Source organism: Schistocerca gregaria, chromosome 1, assembly GCF_023897955.1.
Source record: "Schistocerca gregaria isolate iqSchGreg1 chromosome 1, iqSchGreg1.2, whole genome shotgun sequence".
In the NCBI taxonomy this organism is placed as follows: Eukaryota; Metazoa; Arthropoda; class Insecta; order Orthoptera; family Acrididae; genus Schistocerca; species Schistocerca gregaria.
The window spans coordinates 584858477-584879719 of NC_064920.1; the positions used below are offsets into that span (position 1 = coordinate 584858477).

Genomic DNA, 21243 nt, shown 5'->3' on the forward strand with positions numbered 1-21243 from the left:
AATTTAAAGTTCCAAACAAGATTTTATTATCTTAAAGGCTCACACAAATTACTCGAAACTTCTGAAAATGCTAAAGACATTAAATATTGTTAATTCAGCCAATCGTTTAATAGTTCAGAGGCGACTTCTACAGCAAGTTCCTCCCGAATAGTTCATTACTCTAACTAACGGTGCTCTATTAATAGTTCGCAATAATGTTAAAAAAAAAGATTAATGCTCGCCTTAAAAGTGGAGTTAGTCACCACTTGCCACGCGGAATTATACTTCACACGGACGGCACAATAACAGTTTGTTACCGAAGTCTAAACGATCCAGGACGGTGTACAGTCCTCGCGATTTTCAATGTCCGTTTACATTGCTAAGTACGCGCATGTCACAGCCCGCTATGACGTCACCCGAGGCGAGGCGCAATCGGACGTTAAGCTCGCGTGGACTAGGCGTTGGTCTAATGCGGAGTGAGCTTACTACTGCCTCTGCCGCTCTTTTTATATAGCTCCGGCGCGTACCGCCAAGAGAGCATCTGTTCTTTCCGTTCCTATGCAGGTGCCTGCAGCCTCCAAATGATCGCTATCTCAGGCACATAATCTTAAATATCACATTTAATAATAGCTTTACAAACTTCTCAATTTTTGTATACATACATCTGAGCAGTACAGAAGCACGTAGAAAATCTCAGCCCGCTAAAATTAAAACTTTACTCTCTAGAATTTTTACAATGGAACTAACGGTAGATTGTTACCTCTGAACCATAGCTTTATCAATACTTGTATCAGCTGTTAATTATGCTACAAGACTAAAACTTGGTGTAGCTTTGTTAATTGTCCTATCTGATCATTGGTCTTAAAGAATTTGTTTTATCATTAAAATTTAAAGTACTTAATCTATAATGCTTATGTACATTTTACTCACAAAAGTAGTTTTTACTAAATTACTAAAAAACTAGAAGAGGTAACTGATTGTGGTATTTCCATTATTATTATTAGGGTGAACTGAAGCATCCTACCAATTTTCAATATTGTAGCTCTATTATTTCGCGCCTCTGATTTTTCCGAAAAACGCGGATTCTGGAGTCAATTTTAGTTTTATGGTTTTGGAAACCAGCACCACTCATTAATGACTTCTTACTGCACCTTCTCACCAAATTTTGGCTTCCTAGCGTCATTATTTAGCGCCTCCTATTTTTCTTTCAAAACGTGAATTTTACGTAAACTACTAATTTTATAACATTAAGATTTGTTACCTGAAACATTATTACATAGAACTATACTTTAACAAAGTTTTACACACAAATCTTAATTTTTACTTTTATGTTAAATGTGGTGCAATACTATATGCAGGCGCGTTACGATGACGTGACGCTACTAGCAGTGAACTAGGGTAAGTCCCGTGCACTCGCTCGCCTCTGTATCTTATACATGATACAGCGCTTGCTTTGCTTCAAGATATGTGGACATGTGTCCGGAAATGCTTAACTTCCACGTTAGAGCTCATTTTAGTTTCGTCAGTATGTACTGTACTTCCTCGACTCACCGCCAGTTGGCCCAATTGAAGAAAGGTAATGTTGACTTCGATGATTGTGTTGACATGCGACTCATTGCCCTACAGTATTAACATCAAGCACGTCAGTACGTAGCATCAACAGGTTAGTGTTCATCACGAACGTCGTTTTGCAGTCTGTGCAATGTTTACAAATGCGGAGTTGGCAGATGCCCATTTGATGTATGGATTACCACGGGCAATAGCCGTGACGCGGTACGCTTGTATCGAGGCAGATTCCCAGAACGAAGGTGTCCCGACAGGAGGACGTTCAAAGCAATTGATCAGCGTCTTAGGGAGCACGGAACATTCCAGCCTATGACGCGCGACTGGGAAGACCTAGAACGACGAGGACACCTGCAATGGACGAGGCAATTCTTCGTGCAGTTGACGATAACCCTACTGTCAGCGTCAGAGAAGTTGCTGCTGTACAAGATAACGTTGACCACGTTACTGTGTGGAGAGTGCTACTGGAGAACCAGTTGTTTCTGTACCATGTACAGCGCGTGCAGACACTATCAGTAGCTGATTGGCCTCCACGTGTACACTTCTGCGAATGGTTCATCCAACAATGTGTCAATCCTCATTTCAGCGCAAATGTTCTCTTCACGGATGAGGCTTCATTTTAACGTGATCAAATTGTAAATTTTCACAATCAACATGTGTGGGCTGACGAGAAGCCGCACGCAATTGTGCAACCACGTCATCAACACAGATTTTCTGTGAACGTTTGAGCAGGCATTGTTGGTGATGTCTTGATTGGGCCCCATGTTCTTCCACCTACGCTCAATGGAGCACGTTATCATGATTTCATACGGGATACTCTACCTGTGCTGCTAGAACATGTGCATTTACAAGTACGACACAACATGTAGTTCATGCACGATGGAGCTCATGCACAATTCAGTCGAAGTGTTCGTACGCTTCTCAACGACAGATTCGGTGACCGAAGGACTGGTAGATGCGGACCAATTCCATGGCCTCCACGCTCTCCTTTCCTCAACCCTCTTGACTTTCATACATGGGGGAATTTGAAAGCTCTTGCCTACGCAACCCCGGTACCAAATGTAGAGACTCTTCGTGTTGGTATTTTGGACGGCTGTGATACAATACGCCATTCTCCAGGGCTGCATCAGCGCATCAAGGATTCCATGCGACGGAGGGTGGATGCATGTATCCTCGTTAACGGAGGACATTCTGAACATTTCCTGTAAGAAAGTGTTTGAAGTCACGCTGGTACGCTCTGTTTCTGTGTGTTTCCTTTCCATGATTAATGCGATTTGAAGAGAAGTAATAAAATGAGCTCTAACATGGAAAGTGAGCGTTTCCGGACACATGTCCACATAACATATTTATTTTCTTTGTGTGTGAGGAATGTTTCCTGAAAGTTTGGCCGTACCTTTTTGTAACACCCTGTATAGCCAACAAAAACTTCAAGTTTTTTCATGACGTCCAGCAAGGAAGACGGATGCACGAATAATTAGTAACGTCACGGCTGATGAAGGTGTGTCACTTCAACAGATGCTCGAAGTCCCTATATTTGCATAACTACATTTGTGGAGACGGTGAACAAGTGAGAGGTACACAGGCTGTAGTACTCGTATTTCCCCAGATTTTGCGGCACACGAAGCGGTAATACGTTGTTGCGTATTCTCTGGTAGCGGAAATTTGTGGTACACATGCTCTTCCACTGCGCCCCAGAGAAAGAAGTCTAATTGCGTCACGTCAGGGGAGCGAGATGAGCAGCTCACAAGGCCTCCTCGTCCTATCCACCTATTTGGAAACACTGCCTCCACAACTTCCCTGGAAACACACGCGTAGTGTGTGGGGCATCCACCATGCTGGAACCATATTGATAGACCAGTTTCCAGTTCCTTCACGAGAAGCGGTAGAGTGTCCAGAAAGTATCCATATAGGCATTCGCTTAACGTTCCCTGATAAAAATAGGGGCCTACAGCACTGGTACCAGTGATGTCGCACCGAACACCGACACCTCACTATCGTTGACGGGGGCTTTGCATGGTCCATATTCCGCAGATTCACACGATCCTGATTTGTGAACGAAGCTTCATCCGAAAACGTAGTATCACGTAAGAAATCAAAGATGAGCCTCGAAACGCTGAAGTACTAAAGGTCAGAATTCAATGCAGCATCCAAAGTATTTCCCTTACAGTTCAGTTCCTGGTGGAGTGCGATATGATACCGATGCAATGTTATATTTCTAGGATGGGCTATGATAGTTGTTTGTGTGGGTTCATTGTGACAATCCAGATGAGGTAACAGCTTAAAAGTAAAGTGGGATACGTTTACAACTGATCTCTTTTACCTTACACCCAGTGACGATGATCTATGACCGAAACCGGTTAACGATACGTGCATTAAGTTAAACAGCTCATGTTTAAAATGCTTTCTCTGAACGAACATATGCCTCTGCACAATTCCCCACACAATATTACAGCTCATTCCAGAACCGTGTGCAGTCCGTCGTACACTTACCTCAGGGTTGTGCGCTATAGCAGCAATTTTGTTATAGTTAGCTGCTGTGTTTGTACGTCGACGCATTCTGGGTGCGTATGTGTCCGTTTCCATGACACTTGTGCGGATATTGGAAACTGTAGAACGTGAACGATGCCGTCGATATGGTATAGTTCACCCTACACTGCCGCAACTGTGGTTGCGTTTCTGGGACATTAGCAGTAAATTAACATAACACATATTTTTCCTTATTATTGAAAACCGGTATACTGATGAGACGACCGCAAATATCACAAGCCACACCAAAATAGGGAAAGCACTGTCCGAAATGTACGTGGAATGAGTTTCGGTGTATTTTCCTATTTGATAGCGACAACAGTACACCAGACTAGAGAAGGAAACACTAGTAGACAATAATGTAGGTAGAATGTGCGTGTGATAGTGGTCTGTTTGGTGTAGGCTGCAGGGCAGTGCACCTGCGCATTACTTCGTAACCGCGCCGCCGCTGCCAACTTTTAAAGTAAAATATTTCAGAATGTATGAAGTTTTTTACTAGAGTGAAACCTAAATTGCCAGAACCATTGTATCTCTAGCTTTCATTTCTGTAGAAAAAAACGTACACGTCCCCTTTAAAAAGCCTAACATTGTACTGATAGTGGAGTTCTATGATCTATATATACTGATGAAAATAAGTAGCAACACCGAGGAGCTGTGCGACATAAACGAAAGTTGGTAGGCATGCTTTTGCATCTGATAGATGCTACTCATTCAGAGTTAACACCAGTCGATTACGTATGGCGCTAATAGTGCCACAATGAGAATGCAAAACGAGTTTGCTTTAAATACGCGCTGTAACGATCGTGAGTGTTATTTACCTTTAAGCTATAATGTGGCGAGTTGATGTTAGTAAAGAATGTATTTAAGGCGTCAAAGATGCCATTGAGTTTGAATTGCGTAGTGTACTAGGGGTACGAGGAACTGGACGCTCCTACTGCGATACTACACAAAGACTTGGAAAGAATGCAGCCACTGTACAAGATTACTGCTGGCAGGAATGGTCATTGGAATGCTCTCCCTCTCGGTAGTGCCACGTGGTCGTTTGGAGCCCTTACGGCCACGAGGCACTACCGAGAGGGAAGACCAACAAGTTCAGAGGTTGACTCTACCGTATGTACTGGATCTGCAGGAGTTGGCATCAAAATGAGACAACTAACTGCTACAAATCGGTTACTTCAAGCACTGCTCCGAGCCGGACGACCCTTAGCTTGCATTCTACTGACCCCGAACCACCGCCATTTGCGACTTCAGGCGCTTCTGTTCGGAACCGCGTGACCGCTACGGCTGCAGGTTCGATTCCTGCCTCGGGCATGGATGTGTGTCATGTCCTTAGGTTAGTTAGGTTTAATTAGTTCTAAGTTCTAGGCGACTGATGACCTCAGCAGTTAAGTCGCATAGTGATCAGAGCCATTTGAACCATTTGCGACTTCAGTAGTGTCTAGCGAAGGCTCATTGGAGGGTAGGTTTGTATTTTTTGATGGAAGCTGGTTCTCCTCGGTGCCAGTGACGGCCTGCAACCAACCTATCTGCGCGCTAGACATACTGAACCTACAGCTGGATATATGGTTTGGGGTGCGATTTCGTACGACAACAAGAACATAAAAAAAAATGGCTCTGAGTACTATGGGACTTAACATCGGAGGTCATCAGTCCCCTAGAACGTAGAACTACGTAAAGCTAACTAACCTAAGGACATCACACACATCCATGCCCGAGGCAGGATTCGAACCTGAGACCGTAGCGGTCGCGCAGTTCTAGACCAACAAGAACACTCTCGTTGTTATCCCAAGCACTCTGACTGAAGACTGGCGATTCGGCCTGCTGTGCTGCCGTTCATGAGCAGCGTTCAGAGGATGCTTTCCAACACCCACATACCGCTGTTTTAACCGAACTTGCTCTACAGAGGGTTGACTTGTTGCCTTGGGCCATGCGATCACCACATCTGTCTCGAATGGAGCAAATATGGGATATCATTGGACGACAACTCTAGCATCATTCACAAGTATTAACCGTTCCTGTATTGAACTTCAAAGTGCAACGTGCATTCAACTCCTTCTCACAAACTGGCATCCGGTGATTGTAAAATAAATGGCATGCACGTTTGCATGCTTGCATTCAATATACTGGCACCTATTAATGTACCATCATTTTACATATCCAATGGCTTAACATGTAATCTTGCAATGTTAACCTCTTAAATGTGGTACCTAGACAAATAAATTCTGAAAGTAGTTGCTAACAGACTGCCTGCCAAAAAAGGGTAGAGCACTCATTGTCAATAAAACTTCGTGCACGTACGAGTATGGAAACAGTTATAGATGCAATTATCTTTGACAAATAGAACGACCACCAGGCGAAGCTGGTGTTGTTTGTGTTTAGAGATGTTACCAGGCTTCGTAAGGTAGACAAGTGCGTGAGCAGTTGATTGATCACCGGTAAGGACACGGAAAGGACAAGTACTGGTGTGAGACACCGTTATCAGCACTTAAATGCATTCGATAGGAGCCTAATTGTAGGCCTTCATTTGGTCGGCTTGTCTAATTGTGCAATATCGAGATTTCTGGTGCTGTCGGATGTGACAGTGACCCGATGTTGGACTGCGTGAGAACATGAGGACAGACATACTCCTCACCACGGTTCAGATCGATTAGGTCTGATCATCAAGGGGGAGGATCGCCATATTGTGCACCAAGCACTTCGTAACCTCGTCTAACTTCCTGTCACATTATGTGTCATCACTCAGTACTTGTTGGAAATTAGCAGCAGTCGGACTGTGCAATTAGCGTCCCATGTTTGCGCTTCTGGCTTTTTTTGGGATTTATATCGGGGCCGGGGACCATGTACTGCTGACCGATGGCGTCGACTGTGTTTAGCTAAGAATCGTGGCGCTCTAGTAGGCCATAGAAAACCTAAGTCGGCGAATATGGAGAGGTCCCCTTCTTTCAATATTTTAGAGAAACACAGCGGTATTACTCTTGAAATCATGGTGTGGAGAGCCTTCAGGATACGGTTAGTGACAGAGGGAACTCTGGCGCAACGGGACAATGCTTGCCCGTGCAGGTGTTGTCTGCATATGGTTATCCCCAACGGGAGGAGAACGGAAGTCGACTCCATCTCAGTACCAGTATACAGGTTACAGTTAGTGGCTAAGGGAGATCTGACATCACTCAATACCTCACAGACATCCAGCATCCTCACGTGCTACCCCTCATCCTGCAGGATCATGGTACCATTTTTCATAGGGGCAGTGCTTGCCAACACAACTGCATAATGGTGTCCCCAATAGATCACTTGTGGAAGCACCTAAGAGGTCAGCTACCCCTCATTACCAGTACAGAGGATGTTGTTGTTGTTGTTGTTGTGGTCTTCAGTCCTGAGACTCGTTTGATGCAGCTCTCCATGCTACTCTACCCTGTGCAAGCTTCTTCATCTCCCAGTACTTACTGCAACCTACATCCTTCTGAATCTACTTAGTGTATTCATCTCTTGGTCTCTCTCTACGATTTTTAACCTCCACGCTGCCCTGCAATGCTAAATTGGTGATCCCTTGATGCCTCAGAACATGTCCTACCAACCGGTCCCTTCTTTTTGTCAAGTTTTGCCACAAACTCCTCTTCTCCCCAATTATATTCAATGCCTCCTCATTAGTTATGTGATCTACCTATCTAATCGTCAGCATTCTTCTGTAGCACCACATTTCGAAAGCTTATATTCTCTTCTTGTCCAAACTACTTATCGTCCATGTTTCACTTCCATACATGGCTACACTCCATACAAATACTTTCAGAAATGACTTCGTGACACTTAAACCTATACTCGATGTTAACAAATTTCTCTTCTTCAGATACGCTTTCCTTGTCATTGCCAGTCTATATTTTATATCTTCTCTACTTCGACCATCATCAGTTATTTTGCTCCCCAAATAGCAACACTCCTTTACTACTTTAAGTGCCTCATTTCCTAATCTAATTCCCTCAGCGTCGCCCGACTTAATTCTACTACATTCCATTATACTCATTTGCTTTTGTTGATGTTCATCTTATATCATTCTTTCAAGACACTGTCCATTCCATTCAACTGCTATTCCAAGTCGTTTGCTGTCTCTGACAGAATTACAATGTCATTGGCGAACCTCAAAGTTTTTATTTCTTCTCCATGGATATTAATACCTACTCCAAATTTTTCTTTTGTTTCCTTTACTGCTTGCTCAATATACAGATTGAATAACGTCGGGGAGAGGATGCAACCCTGTCTCACTCCCTTCCCACCCACTGCTTCCCTTTCATGCCCCTCAACTCTCATAACTGACATCTGGTTCCTTTTCGCTCCCTGTATTTTACCCCTGCCACCTTTATAATTTGAAAGAGAGTATTCCAGTCAACATTGTCAAAAGCTTTCTCTAAGTCTACAAATGCTAGAAACGTAGGTTTGCCTTTCCTTAATCTATTTTCTAAGATAAGTCGTACAGAGGATATCAAGAACTATTCACAATACTGGTGGGCAGCTTGCCACAGGATAGGGTACAACGCTCTATGTTACCTTTGTCGTGGAAACTAATAAATTAAACAAAAAACGGAAGAAAGTATTACCATTCCGAGCTCAAACGGTATAGGTATCCAGGCCGAAGGGGGTGCCTCGTTACACTGGCAAATGTTTTTTTTATAAATTTCATTCGGCATTGAAATTAAATAATGCAAAATACCTCCTCAAACCGTGAAGTATTTTTGTTCCTCTCTCTTCCCTTGTGAATCCATCAGTCTTTTGTCAAGCCGTGTAAAATATACTGCAATCTGATCACAGAACGAATGCACGCATGTCTGTGATGAGTGCCACGCTGGCACTGGTTCATTGTCCTTCATGTCCTTCAGAAATTTTCATTCAGACGTCATGAAAACTGCGTTGTCAGCGAGCCAAACTCATTTTCAGTGTTGAGGTCAACGAAATAATAAGAGCTAATCATTCATCACGAAGTTTAACATCAAATATCCCAACCAAATGTGTCAAGTTGCACAGTTTTTCTGCAGGATAAGGTATGCATTTCCCTTCTCAATAGCGTGCTTTTGTATTTAGAAATAACACTCTGTGTTATGTAAGTAGTTCATTAACCTTGTTAACTGTCATCTGAGTGCCTTTGTGGTTGGGAATTACATGTCATAGTACTAATGCAAGCTTGTATGGTTCCCAGTTTTGGCCTTAGTGTTTCTGTTTGAAATGTAGGAAAAGTTTGCATCTGGCACCGGTTTTCTTCTGCGAGAAACTCAAACTGCATTGTAATTCGAATTCCAGGTTAACGTGTGGTTTACTTTTAGAATACCTGGATAGAGGGTTAGGATATAGCGCACTACAAAACTGTGCTGATTGAACCAAACTTTCTCGTTTCCAATGACTTTATATAACTGTTATTAAAGACATTCGCTGTTATGGCACTTTTTAAAATGTCTATTACAAGTTACTATTTAAGCGAAACAGGCAGTTTAGAGTAGTTTTCACACTCTGATTAAAAAACATGCTGCGATTTATTAGTGAAACTACTCTTCGTACATATAAGTTATTTCTGTAGTTGTACCTTCTTTCTTGTTCGCTAATAGTGGAAGGGTTCTACACAGGCAGTGGCAGGATGACTCTGCTTCTGATAATCAATGGTTCTTTATAATTAGAGATTCTTTTTCGGTGAATTAGTTAATTAAATTATTACCAAATGTTTTAACGAGTACTTGGCGCTTTCCATTAGATATCAGCAGATAGAATGGTAGGGGGCACAGATAGTATCAGTGCATTTGTTAGTGCAGGTTGCATACATACAGGGGCAAACTTGATTCATCATTTATGACACCTTCACATTCCCATGAACATATTGTTCTTTCAATTTAAGTCTATCCCCTTTGTGCCTGTGTGCAGTTTTTCCCTGCATTCTATTGGCGGATACCAGGACTGTACATTTAGTGGGATTCGATTCTGCAACTGCTTCGTTTCCAACCTCTACTGGATTTTGTTCCCTGTGCCTCCAATAGCTGGATACTTGCAGAGTTAGGTCACTTTGTAAGAATTTCGTTATGTTGGAGGTACCTGAAAGTTTCAGTCTCATCAGATTAAGGAAGGATGGGAAAGGAAGTTGGACTTGCCCTTTCAAAGAAACCATCCCAGTATTTGCCTGAAGTGATTTAGGGAAGTGGCGGAAAATCTATGACAGGATGGCCAGACACGAGTTTGAACTGTCATCCTTCCAAATGCGAGTCCAGGGTGCTAATCACTCCAATAACTCGCTCGGTTCAAAATTGATGGAAAATACCGTTGAACTGCGGGAAAATACACCAAAATTCGGAGAAACTGAGGGGGAATGAAAAAGCACTTTCGTGTCTACTGACTGGTGCAGGAAATTCTTACACATGGGAACGAGTGTGTGGCAGCAAGAGGAATATGAGAAAAGATGATATGGAAGCACTGTGAACGAGGGAAACAGCTGTTTTTCATCGAGAGTGATAAGACGGCTAGAAGAGAATGTTTAACTTGGATGACCACCTAATGGGAGTAATAAATTTATATATGTTGGATCACAAGCTCAGACATGACCACAAAGTTATTGGTGTGCACCTTATGGACGTTTATAAATTGTGCTTTAGTAAAGAGCGTTATATTACCATCTGAGGTGCTGCAATGCATAACTACAGAATTGATCACGTGTTTGACACTGTGCAAGTCTGTTTAGGTATTTTAAACCCTACAAGCAGCATTTACAATGTGCTTCTATGTACTCTCTACCAATCACAACCATACGGTGTTAGCTAACAAATGCCTTAGAGGACAGTTGCTGCATGGCTTTTAACATCATTCTGGTATGTGTTTATTGAAGTAATAGCGATCTACGCAAGTTGAATGGTGTCTTTGATGCTTTTCTGGAAAAGAGAACCACCAGCCTCTAAACTGACATGGATCTCTTTTAAAGGATGATAGAAAGTAGATGGAGTGATTGGTTGAGAGGGGTTGTAATGAGGTATGATTTAATGGTAGACTATCGAGGCATTCTAGAGGGACGGAGATGCTGTGACAGGCCACTTTACACGCAATTAACCATTTTTTTCCGTTGCGTTATCAGGGTGCATCAGTTGCGTAGTACAAATTGCGATCTGTGTGTGACGTACTGTGCTATGTACCAGCAAACGTTAACATTGAACCTCTTCATACGACAGTACCACAGTAACACACGTGTGATTGATCATGTTCACTAGAATGATGGAAAACCTACTGCAGAATCCTTCTCTAGAAGAACGAAGATGTAGGCGAAATACTCCATTTCACAGTCATAACTTGGACATAAATCGAGTATATCGAGTATCAGTTTCATAGCTGCAGTGATTCTAAGTTAGGGGTTCGTGAGGTATTGGAAACCATGTGCATACATTTTCTAGACAAATTTAGTGTGTGGAAGAGAGTTTGTCTGATCATGTAGTTAATGCAGCATGGTGAGTTAATTTCATATACCAGACACCACGGCTATGTGTTTGTGTTTACATTTTACGATCCTTTCTCTCTTCCCAGGACCTTCCTGGCATGGTGTATGGATACTACAACTATTCTATCTGACTCATAACACAAGTAATTTACGTACAATGTTTCAAACTCCTTCTGTTTGGAGGTCAATCATGCATGACTCAAACGTTTCTTCTTCATCTTCTTCTTCTGCTGCTTAATCATCTGTTTCAACACATGAAACACTCAAATGAATCAGGTTCCTATATACTATACACCAACAAAGAATGACAAACTCTTCAGCATGCAAACATCTAGAGAGAACATGTGTAATAATACAGGTGACGTGAGGAAGACTGGGACAGAGCAGTCCTTGCAGAATGGCAAACTAGTCTATATCTCACTGTATTGATTACGTGGAACTCATCTCGTTCTTTTCCTTCAAAGGTCATTTAATGTAGCGGGTATAGTGCTTTCCAATTTATGGCCAGTTCCCAACTAAATCAGAGACAATGCTGCAAGGAGGTTTGGTGAAAGACAGAGGAACAGTTACAGGATGCACAGAGAGATCATCCATTTGCTATTGATCCATGAATGCAAGAATACTTTGTAACTCCATCCACATATTGGGAGATAGCACATCGTAATAAAATCTTACCGAATTTATAAAGTGTTTCGGCTAAGAAACGTAGTTTTCAGCACCTCGTCTCTTCTGATGGCTATTTTCTACACTAAGAAAGAGTATTTATGTCATGCGATGTAGATCATGTAACAGGGTTCACAATATGCCCATACGTATTTGACCGTTCAAAGGTTATGGAGGGGGTGGCTTAACAATAATACAGAGACTGAGAACCAAGCTGCATTGTCATTGGCGTTGATGTGACAATTTGTCAAGAGTGATGGTTTGGACATTGAGTGATGGTGTAAAATGTTTTGATATCACGGAAAACGTGGCAAAATTACAATTGATGGAAAATACATAAAAATGATGAGAATATGACAAAAAAGGTGGAGGCATTTTGTTACTTATGTGCTCACCTGTTTGTGTGGAAATCATTCCACCTCTTCACTAGTGGGATTGATGACTGTTGGTGCATCCTATTCATGCTCTATGGGTTTAAGACCTGCAGAATATCCCATTGTTCCACATGTAGTTATGAACTGTAAGTCATAAAAACGCAGAGTCCAAAGATTTGGAGGTCAGGATAACGACCACCTAGGGTACCAAAATAGCGATCATATGCCTGTGTGCAACATACACCAACAATATGAGAAAGCAATGGTCTGGGTCACTTTGAAAATAATGTGGAAGATGAAATTAAAGGTAGGGATCATCACCTCCAGATAGCTGTTTGGAAATCCTGTCCAATGCAGCAAATCCTTCCAGTTTCCATGTCTTATGATGTTCTTCAGATTTTTGTTTATAAGAAAAAATCACGCAATCTCCACCTGTCTGTGAGAGCCAATGTATCGAATCATGTTAATGTCAGATTATAATCTGATGCAGACTTCAAAGTAGTGGTGGAAAAACAAAATGTATGGCTGTGTACCAAGCTGTAGTCATACACTGCTTGGATGTGTTACAGCTGAAAAACTGCTTATGAAAGAACAACGCAGGAATCCTGTGATTCATAGTCTGTGGGATATGATACTTTTATTGTACATTGCACTGGTCTGTGCAAGCGACTTTTACCACTGGATACCTATGCCAGTGGACAAATACCTGTAATTTTAATTAAATTTGTTAGGACGGCCACATATGCTCGATGTCAGCTCACAGATGGTGTTTGTTTTTGGTATGTCAGAGACAGAGATGTGGTAATAACTTACCGATTTCTCTACTGGGTGATGTTAGTGATGTTTTTATAGTTTGTAGTTTTTATTTCTTGGATGGTACAAAATAATGAGGAGAGAGAGAGAATGTTTGGGCAACAGACAAGAATTCACCCTGACTGATGCATACGTTCTTCAAATTGCAGTGCCTCTATGCAGTTCAGAAATTCACTGAAATGCAGTAGCAAAATCTTTGTCCTTCTTCCAGTTCCCATACAATATGGAGTCTTCCTAACTTTACTGATAAAAACACCATCATAACTGCTGTACTATCTTTTATACTACCTCATGATGTAGGAGAAAGCTTTGTTTGGTGCTATACTTACACACTGTACGTAACTGGCGGAGGTACAACAACATATTCCCATTCCCAGTGAGTGGACGAAACATAGCCCTTTCACATTAACTCAGCTCGTCGTGTTTCTGCATGGGATGCAGAATGTGGCAGACAAAGTGCATTCCAACTTCTGCTCAGTTCCTACAAAACTGCCGGGAGGACCAGCCAGAGACTGAGGAGCAGTTGTAAGATGCAGAGAGATTGTCTGAAACCATGCTGCAGTAGTCCATAGTAGATAGGTTCCAAAAATGTGATTCGTTTTGACATATGAGAGTGCCAAAAATATGATGCAGCAGTGGATGTAATCATTAAACAACATGTCCATAGGATTCAACCGAAGTGTGTGGCTGAGTGGAGAGACTTACTTTCAACTCGCAGACAGAATTTGTACCTGAAAGTATAACAATAAAGATCACAAACGCCAGTGCTTTGGTCATATGAATTTTGTACTTTTCTTACAATTTCAATCTATCGTTGTATTTTTTAAATGATTCCTGACATAGCATACCACCTACTGAATGTGATCATTCTCAATAAACCATCATCCTCCCCCGCCTATAACTCCATCAATACATATCTCAGTTCCTCTATTACACTGTCTGCATAGCATAGAGACATAATTCATCACGAATACTATTTATAAGTGTGAAAAATATCTAGCAGCAGGATGAGAGAGTTGCAAATATTAGCATAATGCCAGCAGAGTCACTTTCTAAATTCAGTGAGAAGTGCAATTTTATTTCTAGCTTACGCCACTGGCAAAGTGTACCTGGACTACCAGTCTGTTAATACACAAGACAGCTATCGCCATCTGTATTCAATGCCATGCTATTTGTGTGGAAGACCACTTTGTTTTCGTGCGGTAGCGTTCTCGCTGTCCGCGCCCGGGTTTCCGCGTTCGATTCCCGGCGGGGTCAGGGATTTTCTCTTCCTCGTGATGACTGGGTGTCCTTATGTTAGTTAGGTTTAAGTAGTTCTAAGTTCTAGGGGACTCATGATCATAGATGTTAAGTCCCATAGTGCTTAGAGCCATTTTTTTGAACCACTTTGTTCGGAAGCAGTAGCATACCTCGATCCAAAAAGCTCGTCTAATTTTTATTATGGATAGCATCAACGACACTTGTGTGTACTTGTAGAACAGAGACTGCTTTTTATGTTAGATGCATAACACTGGCATACAGTTATTGGTGAAGTGTTGTCCTTCTCAGAGGGTGTGTGATAGACTGTCTGTCATAAGAGAGGTATGGATCTAATGTGGACTTAAAGGAATGGATAGCTGTAAGGTATATGAAACATTTAATGTGAAGAATTATGACCAGTCATAAAAAGTGTATAGATATTGATACTTTCAGAGCCACAGACATCCAAAGAATGTGTTTGTGATACTTTGATCATTGTTGAATGTCATCTTAATTGTAATTACTGTGGTAAATACTTGGCTAGTTTCCTAGAACATCATGTGGTGTGCGGAGATAGACAATAACTGGAACGAATTGACAATTCTAGCTTCAAGCTGTAGTGAGTGATGCATACAAAGAAAAGCTGTGGTTGGCCAGTTAGTCCACTCATGCACACAGCTGCAGGGACAACTACTGGTGGCAGGATTCGCAGCCCACTCTGGATAGCTGAATAATGAACTAGCCAGTTTGATAGTAGAGCAGTGACAGAAGTAGATGTGTGTGTGTGTGTGTGTGTGTGTGTGTGTGTTGTGTGAGAAAATTCTGTATGATGGGTGTTTAATCCCTCCATGTAGATTGATCGGTTGACTGCGTGGTGACTGTCTCTCGCTGGCCAGAGTGGCCGAACGGTTATACGCGCATCAGTCCGGAATCGCGCTGCTGCTATGGTCGCAGGTTAGAATCCTGCCTCGGGCATGGATGTGTGTGATGTCCTTAGGTTAGTTAGGTTTAAGTAGTTCTAAGTCTAGGGGCCTAATGACCTCTGATGTTAAGTCCCATAGTGCTCAGAGCTATTTCAACCATTTTTTTTACTGTCTCTCTCTGACTTGTGAGCGTCCGGTATTTATCTACAAATTCCTATATTAAGAGCACGGTCTTATATCTCACTTTGTTTAAACAAATAATATTCTACACAATGCCTTGTCTACCAGAAATTGTTTAAACAATATTCAATGCACTGCAATCGATTACGCACCAAATTCTTTAAACTGATGAGTAAACTATATTCTATACACTATCCAATAAACTGTTTGAATAAACAATATATCACACATTCTACCACATATCGATGAATCAACATTCCAGACACTACAATTCATTTCCCGCCGAATAGCCTCGCGTGGATCTGCACGGAGATAACTTTTCCTCCGATGTGTGATGGAGTTCGCAGCAGTTAGTGCTTTGCCTCCCATGCATGCCGATGTAATGCGTCGTCACATGTAGAATGTCTTCTTGGGTGTCTCATCAGCACAGTTCTGCAGTGCTAGCTATGCAGCGAGCAGGTGTGGCCAGCGGGTGTTGACGCTGCGCGGCTGTTTGCGGCCCAGCGTCCGGATTTGGGTGTTGTGTGACCGGCCAGCACGTTCATAAAAGGTGCGGGCGGCCGCCTGGAAGAGGTCACGGAGCAGAGGGACTTCCGCGATGTCGTGAAGATGAGCGGTGGGGAAATCGTAAGGCAGGTGCAAGTCCAGCCGAAGGATGCGATTCTGCAGTGTCTCCAGCTTCTTCAGGTTCGTGTCGGTGGCGTTCCCCCAGACGACGGCGGCGTATTGGATTACAGGGCGGAGCAGCGCCTTGTAGAGAGTGATGCCCAGCCGCGGTGGTAGTCGGGAGCCGGGGTTCAGCACCGGGGTACAGGACGCGAAGCCGGTTCCGCACTTTGGCCTTCACTTCGCGGATGTGCGGAACCCACGTGAGCCGGCGGTCGATGGTGACGCCGAGGTAATGCGCCGTGGGACGCCCCGGGACAGGGCTGCCACCGACGGTGAGCGGTTGCAGACCCGCAGGAACGAGTCGCCTGGTGACGATCAGGAACTGTGTCTTGGCCCCATTGAATTGTAGACGCCACTTGACGGCCCAGGCTGCCAGGGTGTCAACGGCGAGCTGCAGACGACGGCATTGAGGCTCCTCGTATATAGAGCCGTGTCATCCGCGTACAGGGCGAGCCGCACACGGTCGATCTTCGGCGCATCAGAAGTGTACAGCGAATACAGGAGTGGTCCCAAGACCGAGCCCTGTGGCACACCGGCGTTGATGCGACGGACGGAGGACAAGCCATGCGCGGCCCGCACATGGAAGGTCCTATCGGCAAGATAGGAATGGATGAGACGGACGTGCGACGTCGGGACCCCAAGTTCAAAAAGTTTGAACAAGAGGCCGCGGTGCCACACACTGTCGAAAGCATGCGACACGTCCAGAAACACCGCGCCGAAGAACTCACGCTGCTCGAGGGCGACGAACGCATCTTCCACTAGCCGTAGGAGTTGGTGAACTGCCGAGTGGCCCCTGCGAAAGCCGAACTGCTCTTCGGGCAGGAGGCCTTCCTCGTCAACGTGGCGCTGCAGCCGCCTGATGTACACCATTTCAAAGACCTTGGAGACGGCCGGCAGTAAACTAATAGGTCTGTAGTTCGCGGGCTGACGCAGATCCTTCCCCATCTTCGGAATCGCCACGATCTCTGCATGTTTCCAGGACTGCGGAAAACTGCAGGACCGGAGGATTACATTAAAGACGGCGGCGAGATGAGTGACAGCCACCGGCGGCAACTTCTGGAGTAGGGCGTTGGAAACCTCGTCTGGGCCCGCAGCTTTCCTGGGGTTCAGGGCACGCAGGATGGACGACACCTCCTCCGCCGTCGTCTCTTCAATGACGTCATCGTCGTCGCGTGCCTCCAAGTAGCGTGGGAGCCAGTCAGCAACCAGGTCGTCGTGGACAGCGTCGGTCGGGTCTTCGATCGGCGTAAACGCAGCCTCAAAGACGTCTGCGAGGGCATCAGCCTTCGCAGCTGGTTCGCAGACAGCCTGACCATTGACCAGCAGTGGAGGGATACGTTGCGTGCGGCGTAGGAAACGCTTCGTCGTCTGCCAGGCCGTGCCGTCGTCAAGACAGAGGGTGGCGACCTTGTTATTCCAGTCGCGATTGCGATGGTTGTCAATGGCGACCCGGATATCCCGCCGCATCCTGTTGAGGAGGCGCTTGGTGTCAGCATTTCTTGTCCGCTGCCACTCCCGGTAGACCCGGTTCTTCTCAGTGATGGCCGCAAGGATGTCCGGCGGCAGCTGGCGGGAGTAGTCAGGCGGAGTTCGAGGTCGGGACGGCGTTGCTATGTTGGCAGCGTCGATCGTGGTTGCCGCAAAGTGCAGAAGTGCTGCGTCCGCACCAGCTGCTGCAGGGGGCGGCGCGGCGGCTAGTGAGTCCGTCACGGCTGTTTGAAACCTGCCCCAGTCGATGCCAGCAAGTGAGATGCCTCGCCTGGGCTGTTGCAGGGCGTCTAAGCCGATATCGAAAACCACTGGGACATGATCAGAAGACAGAGCCGTCCTCGTCGTGGCGGTGATCTGATGAGGGATGCCCTTGATGACTGCGATGTCGATGATATCCGGGAGGCCACGGGCAGGGAAGATTGTCAAATCGTACGGCCCCACCACAAGCGCATGGTGGCGTTCTGCGGCAGGCAGCGGCCAGGGGCATTGGTGATCCTGGAGTTCCAGGAGACATGTTTACTATTGAAGTCCCCGGCGCCGAACACCTGCCCCCTCAAGGAGAGCAGAGCATCGATGTCAGCAGGATCCAGTGGACGAGACGGCGGCCGATAGGCAGCGACGAACGTGATGGCGCCCGCCGAGGTGTGAACGACGACACCAGTGGCCACCAGGGTTGCCAGTGGTGGAAGTTGTATCACGTGATGACGAATACCATTGCGGACGTAAACGGCTGTCCCACCACCCGCCGTCAGCCGATCGGTGCGATAGCTGGAGTAGTTGGCCGCCCTGACGTCGACCCCAGGCTTCAGGTGGGTTTCGTTGATAAGGCAGACGTCGACGGCTTCATCTCGAAGAAATTGGCGAAGTTCACCAGCTTGAGTGCGGACGCCGTTGGCAATCCACGCGACGACCGTGAGCCCTCTAACGCTGCCCATGGTGCAGCTGGTGAGTGTTGACAGCGGTCGGGGCCGGAGAGGCCAGCGGCACTGCAGCGGTGAGTTGCTGCGACAGGGCTTCAATCAATTTGAAACGTCCCCTTTGAACAATTTATACACGACTGTGCTTAAACTGACACACAATAATTTTTGGCGCAACGCAATCTGACTATCAAAAATCCCTACAAAAGAACGGCCCTGACTAACATTAACCTATACCTTTCACAAATCACTTACCTCACAAAAATCTTCGTTACTCGAGCTACTGCAATACAGTGAGCACCACTACTGCCAGCTAAATAAAATATTCAAACTACTGAAGGCACTAACTACTGACAGGCATAGTTAGCAAATGAAAGATTTTAATACAGAACAGACAATGTATTTACCTTAATAGTCATAATATATAAATCAGTTCGTGACACCAATTCTTACAAATTTTAAAACTCCGCCATCTCTCTCCCCACGTCCACCACTGCTGGCGGCTCACCTCCAACTGCGCAACGCTACGCGCTGTTAGCATCCAGCTGCCGCTGCTCAACACTACAATGGCAGACAACAATGCAAACCAGCCACAGACTGCACACGGCACAGCCAGTGATTTTATACAGAGCGCTACGTAGCGGCGGCGTTACCAATAAAAAAACGTAAACAGTCTAGTTACAAATTTCGTAGCACTGGTCACCAAGGCAGAGAGCTGCGCGACGAGGTTGGCCAGGTCAGCGGTGGAGGCAGCCGGCGCGGCCCCGTCGCTGGAAGGGGGAGGCGTGGCTGACTCGCTTGGAGAGTCCACCTGGGGCTGCTCGACTGACGGTGCTGAGCGCTGGGTACCCACGGGGCGCTGACCCCCGCGCAGGCGATTGGCGGGGCGCGGTCTGGCCGACGGCCCGGGAGAGGCAGTACCCGGGTCCGCCACTAGCAGCTGTGGTGGAGGCGCAGGAGCCTCAGGTATCGGCACGGCATCGGACGCGGCAGGAGCAGGAGCAGCCGACGCAGCCGGGACGGCGGAGGGCGCCCCTGACGTTGCCGCCGCGAAAGAGACGCCGGGCCGTCTCGTTGCTGGCTTCTTCGGATGTGGCGCTGGTGTTTGGCCACGTTGGCGAGCGATGGCACGCTTCCACACCTCACACCCACGATAGCTGGCCACGTGAGCACCGCCACAGAGTGCACAAGTCGGCTTCTCAGTGGGCGCCGGCGCATTTAACACATCTGTCCGGCATAGAGCAGTGGCGCTCGACGTGATTGATCCCCTGGCAGCGAAAGCACTGCACAGGGCCTCTCCTGGAGCGAAGATCTTCGGTCTGAACCGGAACGTCGGCGACCCGCGTCAATTGGTATAGATTGCGGTTCTCCACGGTGTCGGAGCAGACGACCAGGAAGAGCGGCATATCATCGCGCGATTTAGGCGACTTCATCTTCACGACTGCCCGTATGTAGAAGCCCAGGTCAGCGAGTTCGCGATGCAGGTGATCGGCTTCCATGTTGAATGGGAGGTCCCGGATGACAATCTTCAAGACTTCGTCAGGTGCGGAAGCGTGGGTATAGAACGGGATACCACGCTCAGACGCCTCCTGAGTAACCCGGCGATAGTCGTCAGCAGTTCGGAGTACGACCCTGTACAGGTCTCGTCCGGCAGGCTTCACAGTATACACGGCCGTTGTCCAGCTGCGCAACAACTTCTGCAGTTCCCCATAGGGCGGCCGAAACTGGAGGACCACCGGCGGGAGATGGGAGTCTTTCTTTGGCGCAGGATCGCGCGGCAACTGGTCCGGCGAGTCAGCGAGCGCGTCGAATGAGTTGGCCACGGCAGTTGGAAGCGTCGTCGATGACTGCATGCGTCTTGCAGTGCGCAGGGGCGGGACAAAACCATCAGCGTCAGGGGCGAAATCTTGCTTGGCCCTCTTCTCGATCGGCGAGCTGCGAACAGCGGACGTCGCGGCTGTTGCCCTCCTCTTCTGTTTCCCGCTTCGTCCGTGTGGCTGAGGGGCGGTGGAGTTCTCATCTTCAGAATCGGGGAGCGGAACAGACAGTGCTGTCTTCAAAGTTTCCGGAGCTGTGTCCACCAAATCCATGGCCATAGCACTGGTCGTCATTAAGTGGGGGGCCAGATGGGGCCGCCGACGGCGCAAGCGCGGCCGGACGGCGATCTGCCACACCCTTCGCGTCGCTAGCAAGCGCAGGTACGTCCTCCTCGCGGCTGCACATCTCAGCGACTGTGTGTGCGTCGACGTCCCGCTGAATAGCGACTCAATTTTACAGACAGTTTCCAGGTGGCGGTGGTAACGGGGAGCGGGGAGAGAGGGTGCTGAGGGATTCCCCAGAAAAGGAGGGATTAATTAATTTATATATTTAATTAATTAGTCACTTAACTTGATATGAAAGGTGTGCTTGTATTAGTGATGGGATTTCCTAGAGGGATAGAGGAGGAGAAGGAGGAG

The 21243-nt window shown here is 46.1% G+C and overlaps 1 protein-coding gene across 1 annotated transcript in view; it reads right to left on the reverse strand.

Annotated features, from left to right (window-relative positions):
* The window catches only part of LOC126362645 (translation initiation factor IF-2-like), a 42400-nt gene extending 21523 nt beyond the window's left edge, over positions 1–20877 (reverse strand). Inside the window, exons 1-2 of the mRNA XM_050007901.1 lie at positions 20426–20877; positions 19491–19944 (exon numbers count right to left, since the gene is read on the reverse strand). Coding sequence (XP_049863858.1) covers positions 19491–19944; positions 20426–20877 — 906 coding nt within the window. The remainder of the gene's footprint in view (positions 1–19490; positions 19945–20425) is intronic.
* Between the last annotated feature and the right edge of the window lie 366 nt (positions 20878–21243).